This window comes from Aptenodytes forsteri, unplaced genomic scaffold, assembly GCF_000699145.1.
Source record: "Aptenodytes forsteri isolate BGI_AS27 unplaced genomic scaffold, ASM69914v1 Scaffold54, whole genome shotgun sequence".
Lineage (NCBI taxonomy): Eukaryota > Metazoa > Chordata > Aves > Sphenisciformes > Spheniscidae > Aptenodytes > Aptenodytes forsteri.
This window is the reverse complement of record NW_008796044.1, coordinates 19,535,692-19,554,544: the sequence shown is the minus strand read 5'-3', so window position 1 is coordinate 19,554,544 and position 18,853 is coordinate 19,535,692. Positions and strand designations below refer to the sequence as shown.

General features: G+C 54.4%; 1 protein-coding gene across 1 annotated transcript in view; it reads left to right on the top strand.

Annotated features, from left to right (window-relative positions):
• Nucleotides 1-11,381, top strand: part of PPP2R2B (protein phosphatase 2 regulatory subunit Bbeta) — a 111,461-nt gene extending 100,080 nt beyond the window's left edge. The window contains exons 6-9 of the mRNA XM_009285966.1: nucleotides 1,664-1,828; nucleotides 9,342-9,511; nucleotides 10,074-10,165; nucleotides 10,959-11,381. Of these exons, the coding sequence (XP_009284241.1) occupies nucleotides 1,664-1,828; nucleotides 9,342-9,511; nucleotides 10,074-10,165; nucleotides 10,959-11,238 (707 nt within the window). The 3' untranslated portion in view covers nucleotides 11,239-11,381. The remainder of the gene's footprint in view (nucleotides 1-1,663; nucleotides 1,829-9,341; nucleotides 9,512-10,073; nucleotides 10,166-10,958) is intronic.
• Nucleotides 11,382-18,853: the final 7,472 nt, after the last annotated feature.

Genomic DNA, 18,853 nt, shown 5'->3' with positions numbered 1-18,853 from the left:
TAAAACCTCAGGAAGTTTAGGTGGCCCGAGGGAGTTTGGCCAAGGTGCAAGTGCAGCACCCAAGAAACTAAGAATTGATGGAGAAACATCACCACCAGAGAGATGTCCACTCAGATGTCCCATCCCACCGGCTTGCCGGTGTGTCGGTATCACCTCTCTGCCCGGTGCCTTGGAGCCCCTTCCCAGGGTGTCCCCAGTTTGGCTGCATTTGGCCGAGCCGCAGGACCAGCCCCACCAGGCTCTTTGCAGGGCACCCGATGGGGCGTTGGGTGACACTGGCATGGCGAGGAGGAGAGCTGCGGCAGCACCGCCTGCCTGCCCGGGGCGGTGAGGAGCACGTTGCCAGTTTTCACTTTTGTCGATAAAACCCAAACCTGGTCCCTGCCTGATGGAGAGTTGAGAAGAGGCAGTGCTATGGAGTGGAGTTTCTCAGTGTTGTGCATGTCACCCAGCCGCTGCACGGTTTGATGGGATTTGAAACCTCTGCTGAGCAAAGCATCGGGGCTGTTGTGAGAGGTTATGGCGGGTCAGAAGTGCAGGATCGCTACAGAACCATCGGGAGTGCAGCGTCGTCGTGACACAGTGTGGTCCTGTACCGCTTCTCATTGCAGACTGCCAGCATGCCTTACAAACACCAATACATCCAGACTTGGCGGCAGTTTGGGAGGGAGCGATCGCGGTCCCGCAGGGCCGTGTGCTGGGTTCAGGTCTGGCTTGAACTGGGATCCAGGTTCTGCTGCGGACCCACAGCACGGCCGGGCTGTGAAACCACTCAGTGGCTGTGAACTGCGGCGGCTTGTTCTGTGGGAACACTTGCTGTTGTAAAACACCCCACATGGGTGAGAAATTCGTATCCTCTTCTTTATTTTTTTTTAACTCCTGTCTTGCCAGGAACAGCAGGATCTTAATTTGCTGTCCAGGGGGAGAGGAAAGGTGCTGTTTCTTTTTCCCCCTCTGCACAATGGGTAAATCGTCCCATGCTGGGTGTCTGGATTGCACTGTAAGATCTGAAGCTGCTTCCACCGGTGACCGCTGGCTTGGTTGTCAGGCCGGGACGGACGCTTGTCAGCCATCCCCTGTGGCACCGGCTCTGTGGGGCTGTGCAGGTCCTTGCTGGCACCATCCGCGGGGCCTGGGGACAGGGTCTGCAGCTCGGTTTTCAACCCAGCATTTCACCAAACCCAAGTCTGTGAAATGTTTTGGAAATTACACATCCCTGGGCAGCCACCCCTGGGCTGTGGTGGTTTTCTGTCGGTTGTCATGCTCTGGGTTTTGTTTCCTCCCCGTTGTTTTCGGTGTGGTTACTCACCGTGCCCTGACGCTGCAATAAAAGACGTTTACTCTGGCCCAGGGCGAATGGGCAGAGTCAGGTCTTGTGCCGCTCAGAGGGGCTCCAGGCCGTGGTACCAGAGCTGCAGTCCCCGGCTGAACAGAAAACATGACAGACGTTGGCTTTCCCCTGCACTGGTGCTGGCTGGTCCCGGCTCGGCACTGCGGTTCTGCCCCAGGATGGTGCTGGTCTCCCGGGAACACCTGGTTTGCATTGGGTGAGGGGAAGCGCAGGTGCCCAGAGACATCAGCAGGAGGGGCAGCAGGAGGAGACCCCACGGGAGGAGCGGGGTCTGGGCTGGGCTATGTGGGGCTCCTTGACTCACCCTGCCAGACATCGTGGACATCAAGCCAGCCAACATGGAGGAGCTGACGGAGGTGATCACAGCCGCTGAGTTCCACCCGCACCACTGCAACACCTTCGTCTACAGCAGCAGCAAAGGCACCATCCGGCTGTGTGACATGCGCACCTCTGCCCTCTGCGACCGCCACGCCAAGTGTGAGTACAGTCCCCGCCAGTGGGACGGCAGGGACAGGGTCCCCTTTGGGTTAAAAGAGCCCAAAAAAGGGAGTGTGGAGACCGACCTGGGCTCAGGTCTGCCCTGCCACCTCGCCCCATCCTCCCTCTGGGTGTGCCGGGCTGTGGTCCTGCCTGCCCCTGGGCGTTCCCATGGCCACCTGCCCTCAGTCCTGCCTGTCCCCAAAAGGAGCAGCTTCCCCTGGGTCCTGGCCCCACACTCTTTGGGGGAGCGTGTTAAAAACCCCACGGTGATGTTTCGGCAGCAGCGGGTCCGAGGGGTCACTGGGTTGGTGCACAGTGACTATGGAGCTGTCAATGCCAGAAGACAGGGAGTGCTGTGTTTCTTCAGGCTGTTTGTCCAAATAGCCTCATGTCCTGTTGTCAACTGTGGTTGATGCCGCAGGGGTCAGGATGTGCAGAAAAGCCCCCTCAAAATTTGGAGTAAGGTGGGCAGCTAGGGAGCTTGTCCTTGGTCCTCCCTGGGCTGATGTGATGGGTGAGCTGCTGCTGAGGCAGCCAGCTAAGCTTGGTTCCTGCTCAGCCTGTATGTGTCAGGAGGTTGTTACTAGAAATATTCTCCTTATCAGCAACTGCTCAGCAAAATAACGGCACAAACACCTACGGCTTTTGTGGGTGGGCTGGTAAATACCTGTTGCTGTTCTTTGTGCCCTAGTAGTTCCTGGAAGGCAGCTCTGTGCTGAGCGCAGTGTTGTAAATAAGACAGAAAGGTGGGACAGACCTAAAGGATTTTGGTATTTGCCTTAAAGACAGTGAAATATGGCAGAAGCAAGGGCCGCTGTGCTATGTGACTGGACAGCTAAACCCCTGTGTCTCCTGTTCTTGTTTGAGTTTTCTTCAGAAAATGGCCGATATCTTGTGGGAAATTAAGGAGATTTTCAGTATTCAAAGTGTGATCATGTTACGAGAACAAGATGCGCAAACTGCGTGCAACTTTCTGGAGCCCAATGCTAATAATCTACATCCAGAGAGCACCTGGGTGTGTTTCAGAGTTAGGTTTGCTAGAGGCGTTAGGGAATTACACACCAGCTATTGCTTCTGGGCTTTTGAGCTGCGGTCGCAGTCTGATACCTGTTTTTAAACTGGAGTAAAGTGCATGGAGAGGAGAGCTCACATCACTGGCTGGAGATCTGGAAATATCGAATGGCAGTTCTCCCAAATCCTAGGCAAAACACACCTTTCTATTCTTGCATTTCCCGACTATGTCTCGCAGTCCTACAGTGACGGCTCCCAGCTGAGAATCAGAATACAATTAAGGAGCAAACAAAATTCATTTTCCTGACACTTCAGCAGCAGAAGACCCCCCCCCCTCAGCATTCCCCTTTGTTTGGGTACTGCTGCATCCCTCCAGCCCTCGGCGAGCACACTGGCCAGCAGTGAATCCCAGCTCGGTTTGACCTCTCCCGTGACATTTCCTTATTGATTTCCCTCCATCCCTCAGAAGCTTCAGCCTCAGTCAATTGCAGTTCAGCAGATGTGTGAGTCGAAATTGAGACAGTTCATCAAAGTTCAAAATGAAAAGCAACATTGGCTTTTGGAGGCAAATCTTCCAACGGAGACATTTAATAACTGTCAATATTTAATAAAAATGCAGAAGATAGCACTGCACATCCCAGTCATGTTTATTTAGATAGATGCAGTTTGCTGCTCAGGGCCAGCTTTTACTTATGTGCTTCTCTTATTAAATTTTGTTTGCCGATTTTATTTGAGGCTCCTGCAATCTGTGACATTGCGCGTGTTACCTCCAGCCGTGTAGCTGGCCTAAGAGAGAACAGCAGCTTCCATACAGAAATGCCTGCTCCGCAGGGATGTGAAGAGTCGTGTGCTACAACACTAAGAGGGGCAGTGGTCCTGCGAGGGGAGACCTACCTGGGCACACCATGCACAAAGAAATGGCGTGCGTTGTCCGAAGCACCATGGGAAGACAAAGGGGAGGTCAGGATTCCTGGAGCAGCTGGTAACGCCGGCAGAAGTAATCCTGTTTGAAAAGCATATGGGAAGTAAGGAAAAACCCTGTTGGGGGTTACTACAGTTATTTCCCCATAGCAAAAGGCATTGGCTTTCCACTTTTTTTTTTTAAGGAGCCACCTGTGATTGTACCTACCAAACTCCTGAGACAAAAGGCTCAAAGTACAGCCCGTTTCCCAAAGGGGGACCTTTGCCTTCTTGTCTTTTCACTGCTGACTGCGTTACAGCAGCAGTACCAAACATTTATTCTTTGCTGAAAACAGTTTCAGCTTTGGTTAGAAATAAGAAGCACACAAAGTTGCTTTGATAAGGTAACCAACAGCTTACAGATTTTACTCTCCGGTATTGCAGATGTATTTCTAAAACAAGCCCTCCCCTCCTTGTATTTGGGCAGGCACTGCTGCTTTTTGGGGAAGCCCCAGTGAGGAAGACCCAGCCAGACTCTGCATCGCTGCTGCTTTCCAAGCATGTGGTGGAAAGGCCACCGGTCTTCCTGAGGAGCAGGATCACCCCGTGGGCTGTGCAGCCCTTCTTGGCCATCTCAGGGCTTTGGTCTGCATCCCCACGGAGAGGGTGCTGATGAAGGCTGCTTGGGAAGGAGGGCTGGCAGAGGGAGCCGGCGCAGGGAGGGCAGCTCCTGCTCAGTGTCAGAGGAAAATAGGTTTGTCTGTTGTGTAACAAAGAATTAGTGTTCATAAATCCCTTCCATGACCTCAGCAGCCCAGATCTGCTTCTGCAGCAGGAGCAAAGCCACACAAAAGCCTTCAGCCGGGAAGCAAAAATAGCTCCCCCGAGCCCCTGCCCTGCCCAGCCGTGAGCTTTGGTTCTCAGACCTGCTCCACTCTGCCGTCGGGGACTGGGTGGCACTGCCTGCGTGCTGTGACCCCAGTCCTGGCAGAGCCCCCGCTGCTCCCAGCGCCAGGAGTGGAGATGGTCCGGGCATCCCGCGGAGGAGTGGGCGGCTGTGGCCCTGCTGCCCGGTGGCCGTGTGGACAGTGCTGGCAGGGTCTGGGGACAGCAGGGTCCAGCCACCCCACAGACAGCAGCTTCCCCCGTGCTGCCTCGGGGATGCCAGGGCCCGTGTTGATGCTCAGAGCACGCTGCCAAAAGCACTTGGTTAATCTGTACCTCATCCATGAGGAAGAGGAAGATGTTTTGTTGCCTCGCTACAGATAGGAAGAATGAGGCAGAAAAATGAATCACTCAAGTTCACGGGGGAAATTGGCACCAGACTAGTAATTTCTGCTCCTTAGCCCGTGGTTGCAAGGCTCCTACACCTCTGGGCTGAGAGCGGATTGCAGAGTTGATTCTTCTGATATAAAGCAAAGCTCAGTTCTCTGCTTGTGCTAGCTTAGCTTTTCCTCAGTGATGATGGTGATTAATTTTTGTGCTTAGGTGAACTATCAGTGGAGTTTTGACTTTTTATTTGAAGCAAGAGAAGAAGCAGAGGGTTAATGTATTTGCCCATGCAAGCGCTGCTCCACTGTGCTTTGAGGTTTCCATGGGGGCCCTGTTTATTATCAGATTAACTGGAGCCTCAGCTGAAATCCAGAGGGGTCAGGTGCCTTGCCCAGGGCTTACGCACTAAGTGGCTCCATCGCTTTAGTGCACAGGCCAGACGGGCCACCTTGCACATGTGAGCGGGCCAGCGTCCCCCTCGCTCCCTGACCCACAGGCGCTGCCTGAGGGTGGGCACCGTGTGGGGTGTGCGAGGGAGCACGAGGGAGCCCCCGGCACAGGCAGCAGCGCACAGGAGGCAGCACACGTGAGCCAGAGCCCAGCAGAGATAGCGACGTGGCTTTGCCCATGCCGGTGCGCTGTCAGAGGAGGTTCGTCTTGTACAGGTTAATACAGACCCATGCTGAAACACAGCCGCCAGTTAAACCCACAGCGTGCTTGCTGGTGGCCGGTCCCAGTAACACCCCAAAAGCTCAGCAGGGAATAACTGTTGTGTAGGACTCGCCTGCTCAAGCAGAGCTTGGATTGATTGATCCAAAGTCCTTTTATCTGACAAGTCACTTAGTGCAGGTGGTCATCTGGTGCAACCTGAAACTCAGGATGCAGAAAAGAGGGGGAGAGGAGGAGGAGAGAGGGGGGCTGGTCTCTGCTAGCTGTGTCTTTCCAAAGAGAGGGGACTACAGGGGTAAAATAGCCACATCTGGACTAAATTAACTTCTCTGACCTAGGCATGTGGGTTTGGGGAGACACTCCCAGTGCTGCTGTTGTCTGCAGTGTGCTGCAGCTGAGCAGAGGGCTTTTCCCGCAGCAGCTGCCTGCCCTGACTTGAGACGCCCACGTCCCGCCGGGTGATGGTCTGGCCTTGCCCGGTAGGTGACCCAGCTGCTTGGCTAGCGGGTGTCCTCTAAATGCCTGGAGAGGCTTGGCCTCGCCCCTGGAAATCACCTTTGCCAGCTCGGAGGAGAGGCTCTGAGCCACGTATCCCAGGCTGCCACATGCCATTGACACAGGCAGGGATGAAACTAAAGAGTGCCAACTCTGCAAAGCCAAATCAGGCTCCAGCAAAACACATTCACTCCTGTGTTCCTGCTACCAGTGTGTTCTCTTTACCTATTTTTTCAGCTAAGTCTTTTATAGGGGAAAAAGGTTATATAAGTAGAGAACAGAGATCTGATTCCCTGTTAGAAAACTCACTTCTTTGCGTAGACAAAGCCAGTCCTGAGCAGCACTGGCAATCTGCGGGGCGAGCTGAGCTGAGCTCTCATTGTCCCAGGTTTCGGCTGGAGCAGAGCTGAGCTGGTAGTGTCACCCCCAGAAACTAATCATGTCCTTCCTCCGACCCCTCACAGGAGCTAACGATGTCCTGCTGCACAGAATAATAAGCCTGGCAAGACCTCAAGCTAAGAATTAACTAGTTGGTTGTGCAAAATCTCCAGGGGCGTGAAGAACAAGCCTCTTGTGCCACCCTGAGCTCATTTAGCAAAGCAGGAAATCTCTTTGCCTTTGCAACGCTCTCCTGCCTTCATCTGAAATAAAAACTTCCACCGGGTGAATCATTCACTTCTAACAGGGCGGGTGGTGGGGCTGAGCTGAGGTGACACTGAGCCCAGAGAGGGATCCGAGTGACAGCCACGGCCCCAGCCTGGGCTTGGTGACGGTGCAGTGCAGCTTTGCTGCGCTTTTGGTTTTCCAGTCTGTGTTGCTAACTGTCATGATTACAGTTTAAATGAGGATTGAGAAAGAAAAGACAGTACTTGAATTGATGTTAAATTTATTGATGAGTGAAAAAAACCCATTTGCTTTGAAGCTGCCCTGGCAGAGGGTCCCTCTGGCCGAGGGGTGCTCCAGCGCAGGGCGAGTGCAGAGGCAGCAGCTCGGGGAGGTCGTCTCCAGAAGTGTCATTTGAATGATTGCTTTCTGCACTGGTAGATCTGGTTTTTGCTTCCCAGTATCAGAGCCCTAGTACGGCAGGCAAGGAGACTGGTGCAGGGAGAATGCAGTTAACCCGTACCAGACTTCACCTCTTAGCTGCTCTGAATTTTAATAAGTCGACGGCTCCTCTGCACTGGGCTGCATACGGGATGGATCCTGCGCTGGACTCTGTTGTGCATGGCTGGATCCTGCACTAGACTCAGCGCATGGCTGGATCCTGCGCTAGACTGCACGCCCCCTTGCTGTCCCGCTGGGCTGGAGCTGATGCTTCAACCCTGCCCCAGCCCCTTCCTGGGCATCGCTGCAGCCCGTGCTCCTCTTCGGTGCCAGCTCCCCCGCAGGCACGAGGGGACGGAAGAGCCCTCGCTGCTGCTCGGGCAGGACCCGGAGGATGGGGAATCGCTGGAGGAGGGAACAGCAGGGCGCTGGCGGGGAGCAGAGCAGATGTGACGCTGTGCCAGCGGGAACGCTTCCTGCAGCCGTGCCAGGGCAATGCGGTACCTGGCGTCAGAGAGCTGTTCCCAGCCCTCTTCGTACCGCAGACGTCTCACCCTTGCTGACTTGTCTCGGTGCTGCCTCAGGTCTTGGGTTCATTCTCTGAGGCCTTTCTTGTTTGATAGTTGATCTGCAATTTAACATTTTCTACTTCTACAGTATCAGCAACAATTTCCTCTTGCCCCTGTACTATAAACTGAATGCCTTGACATAAGTTCACATACACGCATCCATGATGGAAACGCAGCCATTAAAACAAGCCTCACGAAGCCAGCCGACCTGGTGTGAGCAAACCTGTGATGATTACAGCGAAGACAAGTCATGGCATTCAGATGCTCTCCACAGACTTCCTCAGATCTTTGTTTTCTCTTGTTGCTGTCGCTTTTCTTATTTAAAAAACCTGACGTGTCATCAGATTTCCTGCTGGTGATTAAAGGACCCAGCGCTGGGTCCTGCTGTGGGCAATGCCGTTTCTGATTTGTAGAGCGATCATTTATACTGGCACTTCAGGCATTTTTTTCCGCCGTACTCAGGAGTTCAGGCGTTGGTACCACAGGGCTCAGCAAGGGGATGATAAAGCCAAGCGAATGCCGGTGCTCGGTGTGGCATTGTGCAGGGCACGCTGCCTCTGGGGTGTGGAGTGGCCAGGCCGGCTGCTGGCCATCCCCTGCCTCTGGCCACCGGTGGGTTGGAGCCAACAGCCGCCGCGGCGGAGGGTTTGTAGTGGAGCCTCAGTGCTGGGGACAAGGGTTGGACAAACATGGCTGGCAACTGGATTTTTCTCCAGTAGAGAAGTGAAGCGATGTGAGCTTCTCCGTGTTACCCAGCAGTAGCCTTTAATGCTGTGCCGGAGAGCTGTCTGTAGAAGTGGAAAGAAGATGTCCCTGCATCAGCAGCATTGCTCTTGATGCATCTCTGTGATGGTTTTTTAAAGCCATACTTGCCCAGCTGATGTTACTTTGAAATCCAATTTGTAAATACATTTAATTTGGAACTTTACCGGTCTCCTTCAAACTGGTCAACGGTGATTTATTCAAAGACTGATCAGATTAAATCTGTAGGTTTATGTGGCTATAAAATATTTATATTGACTTTCAGTTATACTTCACATTGATTTCTAGAGAGCAGAAGTGACATGCAAGGCTCTAAATCTTCTGGGCTTCTGTGGTGCTGTTGATAGATTGGTCTCCGATGATACTTCTTGCTTATTGTATGCATTGAAAACAAAGGAGCTTCGACTATGCCAAGTCAAGTCCTTAAAATACAGGCATTTGTCCGGTCTAGGCCAAACCCAGAAGTGGGGAGCGTTTGCCCAGCCCACTGTGGTGGTGTCCCGTGGGGATGCGGGTGCCTCTGCTTGGTGGAGTGGGGCCAGTGGCTCCGGGGCCGGAGGGCGTTTGGGCATTGGCAGTGGCTGCCCCAGGATGCCGGCTCGGTGCCGTCTGTAGGTCTCGACAGCCAAACTGGAGCCTCCTTTGCCGTGCAGCAGCGTGGCTGCAGGGATGCCCGCTCCCCTCCCAGGAGCATCCTATGGTGCCGGGGTAGGGCGGCAGGTCCCTGGCCTGGGGACAGGGAGCTCCTGCCTCGACTGATGCGGGTCTTGTCCTTTCCTCTTCCGCAGTTTTCGAAGAGCCCGAAGACCCAAGTAACCGGTCGTTTTTTTCCGAGATCATCTCCTCAATCTCTGATGTCAAATTCAGCCACAGTGGGAGGTATATCATGACCCGGGACTATCTCACCGTCAAGGTGTGGGACCTGAACATGGAGAACCGGCCCATTGAGACCTACCAGGTGAGTGGCACGGCCGGGCACCTGCAGCGGTCAGGCACCCGCAGTGCTCCTGCCCAGGCCACGCTCCCAGGACAGCAGTAGGGGGGACGGGTACAAACCTGATGGATGGGAGCGTCGTGCCATTAATTCATGGAAAGCAAATGAAGAACTGTTAAATATGGGCTCAAGTGGCCTGGTGAATTGTAACCCACATCCCCAGGTTGGGTGTGGGTGAGGAGGGGAAGCTCAGGTGCTGGCAGCCAGGAGGGCCGTGTGGGAGGCAAGCACAGGGGCAGAGCAGCGGTCCTTGCCACCCTCTGCTAGGGGACGTGCTCTGGCACTGCCCGGTGCTGCCCGAGCCATACGTGAAGCAGTGATGGTGCTGCTTCTTACAGTGGAAAGGTGGCCGTGATCAAGGGCATGCAATAATGGTCCGTGCCCGATGCTGCCCGGCTTGGCTGTGGAGAGCGTGGAGCTGGGCCAGGTCCTTCAGCCCCCGGCGAGCGCTGGGCTGGTGTTTGCCGGCTGCTGGGCTGTGCCAGTCGGTGTGGGGGCCTCACGTCCCGTCCCTCCCTGCCGGCAGGTTCACGACTACCTGCGGAGCAAGCTCTGCTCACTCTACGAGAACGACTGCATCTTCGACAAGTTCGAGTGCGTCTGGAACGGGTCCGACAGGTGAGCGGTTCGGCAGCGCGGCTCCACCTCAGCACCCAGCCAGCCCTGTGGGTGCCGAGTTCGGCCCAGAAGGTGCACGCTTTGGGATGGCCCGGTGGCTCCCGTGTCCCCGTGCGGTCCCTTCGCTGGCCTTTGGCTGGGTGCAGGGTCTGGAGAGTTTTCCTGTGTACACAACAGGGATCACCTAAACCTGCAGCCCCGTACCCAAGCGCTGCTGAGGGTGTCTGATAGGGTCCCGGCTCTCTTCTCCTCTCGGGACCCACACCTGGAGGAGGGTGGTGATGCGTTTGGCTCCAGATTGCCAAAATCTGGGGATGACAACTATCCACGCATAAATCACACCGAACCAGGTGGCAGAAAGCAGGATTGCCACATTTTTTTCTCTGAACCACCAGAGCTAGTTAACAAGACACAACTGGGCCTGAAGCCCAAATTCCAAATCTAATCCAAATCTCATTATGCCTCTGGATATTCAGTCTGCCTCTAGTCATGAGGTAGTTTGCCTCTAAAAAGGTATGAAAATTATTCGGTTCAGGTCAGCTAAATCTTTGCCATAAAGACTGATCTCTGTATGTGGTGTTACCCTGAAAGGAATTGCCTCCCCCATGCACATTCCCTGGGCTAAGGAGGAGAAGGACATGGGGACATGGCTTCACTGGCCGAGCCTGAGCCTTTAGGCGCAGGACAGGGCACCAGCTCCCTGGTGTCCTTTTTGTGCCCCCACATCCTGTGGGTTCTGTGCCGGGCAGGTCGGGGCTGCGCGCGGTGACCCGTCCTTCCTCCCTCCTCGCAGCGTCATCATGACCGGCTCCTACAACAACTTCTTCCGCATGTTCGACCGCAACACCAAGCGCGACGTGACGCTGGAGGCCTCGCGGGAGAACAGCAAACCCCGCGCCATCCTCAAGCCCCGCAAGGTCTGCGTGGGCGGCAAGCGGAGGAAAGACGAAATTAGTGTGGACAGTCTGGACTTTAGCAAAAAGATCCTGCATACAGCTTGGCACCCCTCCGAGAATATCATTGCCGTGGCAGCAACAAATAACCTGTATATATTCCAGGACAAGGTTAACTAGGAGGACAAGTTGTTCATTAGGAATCTCATGTACTGAATACTAGTAAACACAAGATTTCAAATGTTTCTTTTCTTTCTTTCTTTTTTTTTCCTTTTCCTTCCTATTCCTTTGTTCAGTTACTGCTCTGCAGGCAGCGGCTGTGCAGAGGCGAGCACTCCTGCAGCCCCCGGCGCCTGGGGCAGCGGGGAGCACACCCAGCAGACACCAGATTTCTCTTTATTTACGCGTTGAGAGCTAAGACGTAACATGGGGCAGTTGGGGCAGTGTTAGGCTTTCGCTGTCCCGGTGTCCCCAGGCGACGCTGGGATGGCTGTAGCTGCCGATGTACGAGCGTGGTGATGCAGTAGTGTGGGCTGTCAGCAGTCGGCTGGGGAGGAGGAGGGGAGGGGGGCGTGCGGTGTGTGCGGGGGTGCACGCTGTGTGCCCTTGGGGAGTTTTAGTTACAGCAGTCCCGCCCTGATTGTTTTAAACTTGATCCTGGAAATATTCCACCTGTTATGTTGCAAGATCAAAACGTCATCCCCTTTGCCATTTTCCACATTTGTCTTTTTATTACTATTATTTTGTGTTTTTACCAACAGAGACAGCAAAACCAAACATAAAATGGAAAAGTTCAGATTTGCAATGGACAAGCTTAGAAGGGGGGGATCTGCTGCGCACCAAGACGTGTCTGCTCTAGCCAGGCTGCTACCTTCCCCCCCACCCCACAGAAACTCTCCTGAGGATTTGGCTTTGTAGATACTGTGGTGCCTTTTTTTGGTATATGAAATACCTTTATAAATGATGCTTCCAAACTGCATTGATTGCAAACCAGATTGAACCTGGGCTTTTCTTCTGCATTTCTTGTCTTTTGCTTTGGTCATTTTTTCTTGTTCTGTTGTAAGCTCTTGCATGTTGTGACTGTCTCTCTCTCCCGCTGTCTTTCTTTTTTAATTTATTTATTTATTTATTTGATTTTTTTAAAGATAAAGTATAAGTTGCTAATTTATGACCTTCTAAAAAAGAATCCAACCATATATTGCTGTTAGCACCTGACTGCTTCAGAGAGAGGCTGTCTGTGGTCCTACATTATAATAATAATAATAATAATGATAATAATAATGAAAACAATAACTCTTCCTCTTTGCATGGCAAGGCTGCCCCTTTCTACTCTAAAGATTGTTCAGGTCCCTCTTTTACTTGAGCAACCGTTCAATAAAAAAAAAAAACACTACTGAATTTTCAGTCAATCTGAAAACTGCTCCTGCAAAAAGCAAATGAATAAAGAAAGTCAATTAAAAAATTAAACACTGTCACTTTAGAAGTGGCTCCGTAAGGGTGACCCTGCTGTGCATCCATTCTGCTGGGGCAGTGGGCATCCCACCAGCACCTGCATCCTTGCAGGGACGTTCACACGACTCTCTAAGGGCAAAGTGCCCTCTTGGGACAGCCTCTCTGCTTGGCACCACGAGGATTCCCAGTGTGTCCCGCGATGGCCTCCCAGCTCTTACACCCGACAAGGGAGACAAACTGCCGCTTACTCAAGGAGCGCAAGGACCGCGCGGAAAACCAGGAGCTGCGCAGCGGCAGGGACCCCCGGCTGTGCCCCGGGCCAGGGGAAGCCGCTGCCCCGGCCCCTGGGACGGAGCCTTGGGGTGCTGACCTGCTGGGACGCCCCGGCCCCACGCGCCTGCGCAGGGCAGCAGCGGGGAGAGCTTGCCACCTTCAGAGGAGTGATCACAAGGGGAAAAAAAACAAAAACAAAGTGCACTGGCTTATAAATTTATTACAAGTGATGGCTTTCAGAAATAACTTTTTTTTTAAAAAACGAAATGGTAAAAAAAAATAGCAAGAGTAAATGAACCATTTTAAAAAAAAAAAAAAAAATTAATGTTCTTTTTTGGTTCCTGTAAAGAAAGCCTGCACTCTGGTATCAGAAGTAAAGTTGTCCCAAATGTGTCTCTGTGTGAGTCGCTGCTTGTTGTGCCTCTCGTGTGCTGGGTGACGATAGCTCTGTGGCACCCAGATGGCATCTGAAGAAGATCCCTGGTCAGAGGTTGGCTGCCAGGTCTGTGCTGATGACGGACGGCTGGGGGTCCCAGAGACCCCCGGGATTCTGCATCCCTGCTGAGGGTAAGGGACATCAGGGCAATGGATTATTTGGTGACTGGTGAGTGGGAATACAGCCTCCCCCTCCAGCAAAGCGCACCGGGGCGAGGGTTGATCCTTGGGTGCAGGGGGCCATGGTGAGGCCGAGCAAACGTCCCGCCAGTCCTGCATCCGCCACTGGCAGTGTGTGGGAGGGGGTGCGGAAGCCCAGGGATGTGCAGGTGTCCCTGTGGCTTTGTCACCCATGGCCCTGTCCCGGTCAGGATGCATTTGTGCATGGGTGGGGAGGGTTAGTGCTGCTGCTGGCACAGTCGGGCATGGCGTGAGCTGTAGTGCCAGGGAGCTCGCAGCCGGAGCGGCCGTCACCAGCCTCAGCTAGGAAGAACATCAGCTTTCGGAAACCACACTGCCGGCCAGCATCCTGCACCACACCCAGAAATCACGTCTACGAAACTCATGGTGATCGTCCATAAGGAGGGATGTTCGGCATTGTACCCATCCGTTGTATGTGGTTTCTGTTCTTCCCGCTGCAGCCACACGTGCAGAGCCCTGCTCACAGCCCAGCGGGGCCGGTGGCCTTTCCCACGTGGGGAAGGTGCCGTTTGCCTCATGGCTGCACACATGCTGTGTTACCCTGCGGCGGACCGCAGTAGCTCCCGAAGATGCCGGGGTGAAGCGAGGGAGTGGGGTCCATGCCATGACTGCTGGTGCTGGTGCTGTGCAGGGGTCGTGCCGGGGAGGAGCCGCCACGGTGGCTGTGCCTGTGCTTTGTCCTGGGGGACTTCCTGGTGTGGCGGCCACCGTCGGCACAACCCTGCGAGTGGTGGAGCCCCCACCGTGCACTCGAGTGCCAGGGAGGCATTAATTCCCTTTCCACAGCTTAGCTAAGTGCAGTGGGGTGGATAGGCTTGGGATGTTGCTTTCTTTTAAAACAGTCCCTTCTGGTCATTTGCATCCTGCGGCAGCAAGGCAAAAGCAACGGGGATCTTGAGGGGCGCTGAGGAGGGGAGATGACCGTAACCAGGCTGGGAACTGGTTGTATTCAGCAACTGCAGTGAGCCCTACATCCGTCAGTGAAGCAGTCACCCAGCGTGGTACTTGAGCTGGCCCTTGGCGTTCATGTGCAGAAAGCTGTCCAGCTGCAATCCCAAATGCTTTCTGCAGCTGTAGAGGGGCGTTTGAGAGTACTAAGGGATGCTGTATCGAGGCATGCATGCTGTGCGAGCAGCATTGGTTGATGCCGTGTGCGGGATGCTGCCCGGTGCACGCGGTGTCTGAGGGGCAGGCTGCCGGCTGACAGCCCGTAATCGATGTCCTGCTCACTCATGCAGGGAGCAACATTATCACATCCCAGATATTAGCCCCGCAGCCCAGCCTCAGCACTAAATATCTCCAATAACAGGGCTATGTGGAGTGACAAGGGCTATTACTCCTGCCCTGCAGCCTGACCTCTGGAAAATGGAGCTGCTGGACCCTTCTGTCCGGTGACGGTGCCTGGGGAGTGAGTCAGACCCCGTCGAAACTCCACCTGGCATCAGGGGCTGGCTCAGCAGAGTGAGGCAGGAGATGAGCACTTCCATTTATCCAGGGTCTCTCTGCCGGAGCCACTGGCTAATGGGAGCAGGACTCCCCTTTGCACAACGTTTGCAGGAACGGATCGTGGGTGATCACAGAGGGATGTTCATGCCCATAAATGAGCTGCTCTAGGTGGACTGTTGAGCCTGCACCTTCAGCAACCTGATCGAACACCGTATCTCACAGAAATCAAACACAGCTTTAGCTCCACACACAGGCTTGGTAGTAAAAAAAAAAAAATATATATATATATTTACTGATCCTAGGGGTGCTCCTGGCCTTGAGCAGCGTTTCAGCTGAAGCCAACAGGTCAGTGATACGAGGTGAAGCTGGGCCCTTCTCCCTGCCCTGGCCAGAGCTCGGGTGAGATGCTGCAGGTCGCTCCCGGCACCGCGATGGCTGCAGAGCTCATTGCCTCATTGCCTCCATACAGACACTGACAGCCAATTCATCATGAAGAGGAGGGGCAGTTTCACTGAAAACTCCCCCCCTCGCACTCAGGGAGCGCTGTGGAGGAGCCGGGGAGGACACCACGCAGCCAGGGCTCCTCTCGCTCCCTCCTGCTCCGGTGCAGGTTGGGCGACTCCCTGCCACAGTGAAGAGCGGTGCCTGGACCCTGCGCTGATGGCTCCGACCTGTCACAGAGACTGAGGCCCAGGGCTCACCCTCCACTGCCCAGCGTGCAGAGCAGCAGGTCCTGCAGTGCTTTTCAGGAAGAATCCGGGTTTATTTTCCATTTGAAATCACTGCTGATAGCCGAGTTGGCTTTACAATAAACCTAAAGCAGGATCTGATGCAGGAACCGCTTGCCTGGGTGAGCTGCAGGTTAGCGGTTATCACCGTACTGTCCGTCCTGACCCACGCAAAGGTCTGGTGCACTGTGCGTGGCACAGAGCGAGCATGGGCATGGCAATGACAAGCCCCATTCTGCCTGTGCTGTGTCATGCCGTCCCTGTGCGCCGTACTGGGCGGGAAGGGGCACACGGGGAGAACGCAGGAGGGCCGTTGTTCGTGGTAAATCACTGGGAGTGTCCAACAGCTCACCCTCTTCAGCAGGACAAATCTCATTATTTGATAAAGCATTAAAACAAACTGTCGGTTCCTCTGCAGTCCGTGTGCTAATTCTCTGCTGTTCTTGGTGACAAATTTAAACAGCGGCACCTAATTAGAAGCTGCAGGGCATGGATTATACTGTCAAGGAAATGTTATTCAGACACTCATTTACCTTCGCATTAACTGTATGACCTTAATCTACTAAAATGTGCATGGATTCAAGCCCTGAGTTTATTCCTCGGTGTGCAGGGCACGTCCAAGTGGGGCAGCTGGGGGCGGCAGGGGAGGCACCGTGAGCGTTTTCTTCCAAAGAGCCTCTGGGTAAGTCCCGGATACTCAGAGAGCTCTTCAACATTTCCAGCAAGGCTTTTGACGTTTAAAACAGCCACATTTGTCTTTACCTTTGTGAAAATCGAGTTACGTGTAGAGCTCTGTAGACTCAGCTCACGGAAGGATCAGTCATGGCTGAGGCCGTGCTACTGTTGATGGGGTTACAAGGGGTGGGAGGGGAAGCCCAAAGCGTGGAGCTCTCATTTCCAAGCATTTTAAAAGGTTGTGGCATTGCCCCTTCAGGTGCTGAGATCAAAGCTGAGCCTGGCGGCTCCGCAAGGCACGAAGGTGCCGGGCTCCTGGTGGGGGGCACGGGGTGGTGATCAAAGATCAAAGCTGAGCCTGGCGGAGGCACGAAGCACGAAGGTGCCGGGCTCCTGGTGGGGGGCGCGTCCTGCAGCCACATCCCTGATGCTTCTCTTCGCAATAACTGGAGCCCCCCATGTCCTTCAAGCACCTGGAGTCCTTTGGGACAGTACTCGAAAGGTCCTGTGTCAGAGTCCGACTGAATGCGTCCTCCCTTCCCTGTCACAGCTCTCTCCTGCGTTGCTGCAGAGCCTGCTCAGGGCCACGTCTGAGCTGGGTCCCGTCCCCCCCCCGGCCACACTCACCCCTCTGTGCAGCCCAGCACCCCGGTCTGCCGCCAGCACACCTGCACCAAGGAAGCAATGGCACATCAGCGAAATATCATTAGAAAACCAGTGCATACCAGCTCAAAATTAAGTTTTAAACAGATTATTTGGGACTGGAAGTTCTTACTCGCTCCCACAAGTGGAGATGAGTTATGATAAAATTAGACTTCTGCAGCTGTCATTAGCCACTGACCATAATCATTGCTTAGCAACAGCCACGCTCCCACAGTGCCATGAGCATGGCATCAAAATAAAATCACAAAGTTCATAATAAATACTCTTTTCTTCCCACCTTTCTGGAAGGACCTACTTCACCATTGCTTTCTTTGCTGTGAATCCCTGGCTTGCTCCCATAAGCCTCGGTTCACGCCAGGCCGGGCATCTGAGCACAGCTCGGCTTTGGCAGGGTACAAGGGCGAAACACCCTTGCGAAGGCGCTCGCTCACCCGGCATGCGTGGCTGGACCCACCGCAGGCCAGCAGCCACACGACATACATGGGAAAATAACTTATTTCTAAAGCTTGTGGAATGAACGTGAAGAAAGCGACAAGGAATAGCGCTGCTGAGTTGATACCTGCTTACTCTTGCAAAATAACAGCAGGAGCTGGGTGCATGACTGTGCGTTATCACTGCCGTGGGGGCAGCTGACAGAGGTGTGGGCGGAGGGCAGGGTTACGGAGCTGGGGCCATCGGGCACCACGTCCCAGGGCAGGGGGGGCACCAGCTGGGAAATGTCCCCAACAGCTGGGAACGTCCCCAGGAGCCATGAGAGGTGCAGGTTGTGTTGGCTGCACGGGTGGCACAGTCCTGGAGCTGCGGCAGCCGTCGAGGGACCCCTGGTGCTGCCAGCCCCTTATCTGGGGAAGGAGCAGAGTTACGGGACCCTGTTTATTGCTGTTTGAAAGACGGGCTGAGATCCCTCGGGAAGCCTCAGGTTCTGCACTGGTTCCTGAAGCAGGAGACCGAAGAAGAAACCGTCAAGTGGTGCCGGGTCTCTGCTCAGCAGCTGGAAACAGTGACATGGTCCCAGGAGAAACAGAACCCCAAGACTGGGACCGGCCCTCCCACCAGTGATGGACCGCAGCTCCTTACCCCAGAAACGAGTCTGGCTTTTCAAAATTTGAGTTTCTTTCCTTTTCCTAAGCTTGCTTAGATTTAACTCCTGCCCTGCCAGCCTGTTGTGAGGGCTCAGCCACAGCAGCAGCCTGACTGCAGGGCTGGGGGAGCTGCTGGGCTGCCACAGGAAAGGTGCTAGAAAAGTTGTCAGCATCCCTTATACCCAACCTCTTCTCTGGAAGAGGATCCCATGGGATCGTCCCGCTGGGGGACACAGGGGACCACGCCCGAGGTGCTGCAGGGATGGGGGGCCAGCTCCGTGATATCGTGCATCACCAGCGCATCCTCCAGCAGCATTGCTGTGGCTGCAACAGCAGCACCCCCCCACCAGAGGCCCAGTACGTTAGGCATAATTGCTTTATCCACAGAATAAGCAGATAAATAAACGTTAATGAACATCTGGTCTCCATAAACAAGATAAATTAAAATTAATAGCAATCTTATTCATTTAATGAACAAGTTAACCGTATTTTAAAACAGGCATAAAAAATGCATGGCTTCCTGCAGGGGCTAAGCTGACTGAGCGACAAGAAATTCATTTACGGGCTGAGCGGGGCTACGTCGTGCTCTCACAGTGAGCGGGCGCGTTGCCACAATTCCCACCACCAGCGTCCTGCCCCGGGCGCCTTCCATGTCCCAGGCGCAGCCACGGACGCGGTGCTGTTGCCCAGAGGGCACTCGAGGAGACACGAGGGCCCGGCGCAGGCCAGCAGGCGCGGACGGGCCACGCCGGGAGCAGGGAGGGCTGCGGGGTCCCCCCTGCGCCCGCCCCACGCCCAGGGGCTTCAGAGGACTCTGTGCTGTTGGCGCCTGAGCACTGA